Raw genomic sequence first — 3,823 nt, 5'->3', positions numbered from 1 at the left:
TGTTGATAAAAAATATTGAGATTTGTCAAGTCTAAATAGAATCGAATGTTAATTGCGGGTTTTATGAGCTTCACGGATATTCAAAACTTTGACCATTTGTGGGGGAAGTATCAGAAGGAATGATCCGATATATCCCATCTTCACAGCAGATCTTGTGTTAGTAGAAGTAATGGGATGTGTGAAATATGATGAGCACCGTATTCTTATTTCGGATTTAATAATCGTTTTTGTTATTCGACCCTTTGTGTGGGAGGGTACCAGAAGAAATGGTCCGATCTATACCATCTTTATAAGAGATCTTGTGTTGATGAAAATATTGAGATGTACCAAGACTGAATGGAATCGAATGTTAATTTCGCTTTTTATGAGTTTCATGGATATTCAAAATTTTGACCCTTTGTGGGAGAGGTGCTTGAAGGAATGGACCGACATATTTCATATTTACACTAGATTTTGGATTAATAAAAATATTGGGATGTGTGCATTTTTAAGACAATCGGATTCTTACATCACTTTTTATAAGAGTTGTAATTATTCATAATTTTGACCCTTTGTGGGGGAGGTATTTGATGGAGTGGACCGATATTGTCCATTTTCGCACCTGTCTTAGCTCTGATGGAAATATTCGGATATGCAAAGTTGGAGTAAAATCGGATTATCCTTTCTCTTTCTGTGCAGTAAATATTTTTTTTAATTTCGACCTTTTGTGGGGGAGGTACCAGAAGGTGTGGGTCGTTATTGAACTCGATCCAAATTTGACAATAATATTACGATGTACCAAGTTTGGAGCGAATCGGATACTCCTTTCGCCGCTAGATTGACTACAAATGTCCTGAAACGGATTTGGTCCAAAGAGACCTATGGTCTAAAACTGTTATATCGATGGCCGTATCAAATGATATATACCTTCTCTAGCCATATAGCTGAGGGTAAAATTACCATTCTTCGATGTTAAGGAAAAGGCATATATTTGACAATCCATAAGGAAATTTCTTTGTTTGTTTTTATGAAGAGAATTGTAAACTTCTATGAGCGGCCGCTTTGCCTTCTTGGAGAATACTTTCTGATAATCCTTGGGAAGGTTTATTGTCTTTTTTAAAAAGCCTATATTATCACACTTATGAAAAGATCTCTTTAACTTCTCTGAGAATATTTTTTTGGTATTTTATGGAAAAAGTATCGGTCCTTCTCTGGGAAAAGGGGTTGATTTTCTTCTTTAAATGAGAAACCCCCGTAGAAATCAGGCATCAACAATTAAAGTGTAAAAAAGCGTTTGTGTGTTTATTTTCCACTACATGCATATTAAAACTACAGGTGTATGTGTTTTCTCTATAAAATCCCCCAAAAAATTCTCCATCCAAATTATGAAACACTATTGGCCACATCCGCTTCCTCGTCCTCCAAATCTACTCTCTTAGCACGCTCTCTCTCCCTTCGGCTCTGCCACAACTCGTGGAGAAAACTCACCAAGGCCATGAGGAATCCTATAACCAAAAATCCCACAACCATGCGCAAATGGGTAAAACCCACAGTATGAAACGAGGGATCCTCTACCAAATGGCTAACCACTCCGGCACGTAGGGCATATTCAAATGATTTCTTCTCGTGATAATAGTAGAGCCCCGATGAGTGAATACGAAACATCAGATGTTCAATGTCACGCCAAATTGGCGATTCCGCCACCATGGGAAAAGCCAAATGATAATCGCCAAAACATATGTCCGTGTAACGAAAAATCGGAGTTCTCAGATGGGCCTGTTGTAGGTTGAGAAAATGCCAGGTGTCATAGGTGGCGAAGTAGGCATAGGAATGGTTGAGATTTAGTTGGTGTTCATAGAAAACAGAGGTGTTGACGGCATGTAACAAATCCATGAATTTTGGGGGCAGATTCAATACCTCCTCCTCGAGAAACTCCAGTTCATAGTCGATGATCATGACCGGCAAATGTTGGTGTATAACATCGTGGATGCTGTTAATGTCCGACTTGATAACGGTCACCGCAAGGAAACTACCCAACATGGAGGTGTAATGGGCTGCCAAAAAGAATCCCTGAACATAAATGAAACCATTTATGACCATTTCGAACCAGGGCATGTCACTGCCATGGCTGGTAATGGGTGGAGCGGCATTGATGAATTTGCAAAAATTAATCAAAATAAAATTATGATTATCCAGATCATGGAACTTGAGAAAAAAGTGGGACACAATGTTGATCAGAACAAAGGCCACCAAGAAGTTTAGCCACACGGTTGCCTGGAACGGGCTCAGGGGATAAAACATGGTAAAGACCTTGTTGGTAATGGGTACCATTAGACACCAATTGACCACTAGCAGGGGATAACTTTTCTGCACCTCATCATCGTTGTGGAACAAAGCATAGCCATGGGCAGCCAATTCCACTTTGTGCTGCCGCACTCCTTCCAAGACGTTCTTCATGTTCACCACACCATCACTGGAATATTCCATTTGCGATTCGATTAGGGTGCCATTTAAATATTCCAAACACATTTCCATGATGTTGTATGTGACACCTTGGATCCGCAATTCGCCATTGTTGTTGTAATATCGTATGACCTTGGGCGCATCCATAAGTAGGGGTGTCTCAAAACGATAACCCTTTAAATCGGTTTTCTCAATTATTCGATGATAGAACATTTTGATATCACCCACCAAATGGGTTTTGTTCTCCACTGAGAATTCCGGAAATGTGGCAAAGCCAAATACCTCATCCCTTCCATTGGAGGCATTGACATAATACAAATCGGAATTAACAAATTTCTTGACATATAAATATTCCAGAATATTTTCAATGAGGGTGAAATTCCATTGCGGTTCGTAGAGAATCCAAATGTTAACATAGAAATGACGTCCCCGCAAAAGATTGGCATGTACCTCCACAATGGGATCATCGAGATCTTGGAGTATCATTATGGTCAAAAGATTCCTCTTCACATCGTGATTCCGTAGCACATAATCCGATGGCTGAGACATGACCAGCTGGGGATGCATGGTGGCCAGTTGAATCCATTTCATGAGCAATGCCAGTTTTTCATCTTGACACTCGGCGCAGGGACAAAAAAGCGTCTCCTGGGTTCCCATGGCTATGGGCAGGGCCAGACGTTTGCCCACATAATCAATGTTCCAGCAGTTGGCCAGGGTAATAAGCAAAAATGAAAGTATTTGTATTTTTAACATTTTGTTGTGTGTGTGAGTTTTTTTTTTTTGGTTTTCGGAATCTTCCACGCTTGGAAGGCAACTGATTTTGTGTTGAATGATTTGGGCCATCATTTTGATGTTTTTCCAACTTTTATTACCCAAGCATTTCGTGACGAGATATAATCACTTGGGGTCATCAAATAATTATAAAATTTTAATTAATGTCGTCATACATTGTAAAACATCCTTTGCCAAGGATATGGTCAAAGGGCAAGGGATAAGAGGACTACAGAGAAAAATGTGACCAATAGATATGACATTGTTTTGCTGGAATACGCACAGTTCTTTTCATAGAGGAGAAGAGAGTCTTGTTTTAGAAGAGTAAGTGGAAGCTTAGAGGGCTTATGAAAACAAGATAAAAAGTATCAGTCGGTTTAGCCGACAGAAGTATAACCTCAGCCAATGATCGATTATTTAAATATGTGTTGACTTGTGTTAGGATTATTCAAATTTTTGACCCACTGTGGAGTAGCTAACGAAGGAATGGGCCAATATTGTCCATTTCGTATAGGACCTAATATAAATACGATATAAATATTGCGAGGTGCCAGGTTTGGACTATATCGACTACTCCCTTCACTCTATATGAGACATTTGTAGAAAATGT

At 39.3% G+C, this 3,823-nt stretch overlaps 1 protein-coding gene across 1 annotated transcript; it reads right to left on the bottom strand.

The window, feature by feature from the left end:
* Window positions 1–1,277: 1,277 nt before the first annotated feature.
* LOC101891981 (uncharacterized) lies at window positions 1,278–3,195 on the bottom strand. Its single transcript, XM_005181587.3, has one exon. The coding sequence runs from the start codon at window positions 3,193–3,195 to the stop codon at window positions 1,363–1,365; it is 1,833 nt and encodes a 610-aa protein (XP_005181644.2). The 3' UTR covers window positions 1,278–1,362.
* Between the last annotated feature and the right edge of the window lie 628 nt (window positions 3,196–3,823).

Source organism: Musca domestica, unplaced genomic scaffold, assembly GCF_030504385.1.
Source record: "Musca domestica strain aabys unplaced genomic scaffold, Musca_domestica.polishedcontigs.V.1.1 58, whole genome shotgun sequence".
In the NCBI taxonomy this organism is placed as follows: Eukaryota; Metazoa; Arthropoda; class Insecta; order Diptera; family Muscidae; genus Musca; species Musca domestica.
This window is presented reverse-complemented; position numbering and strand designations above follow the sequence as displayed.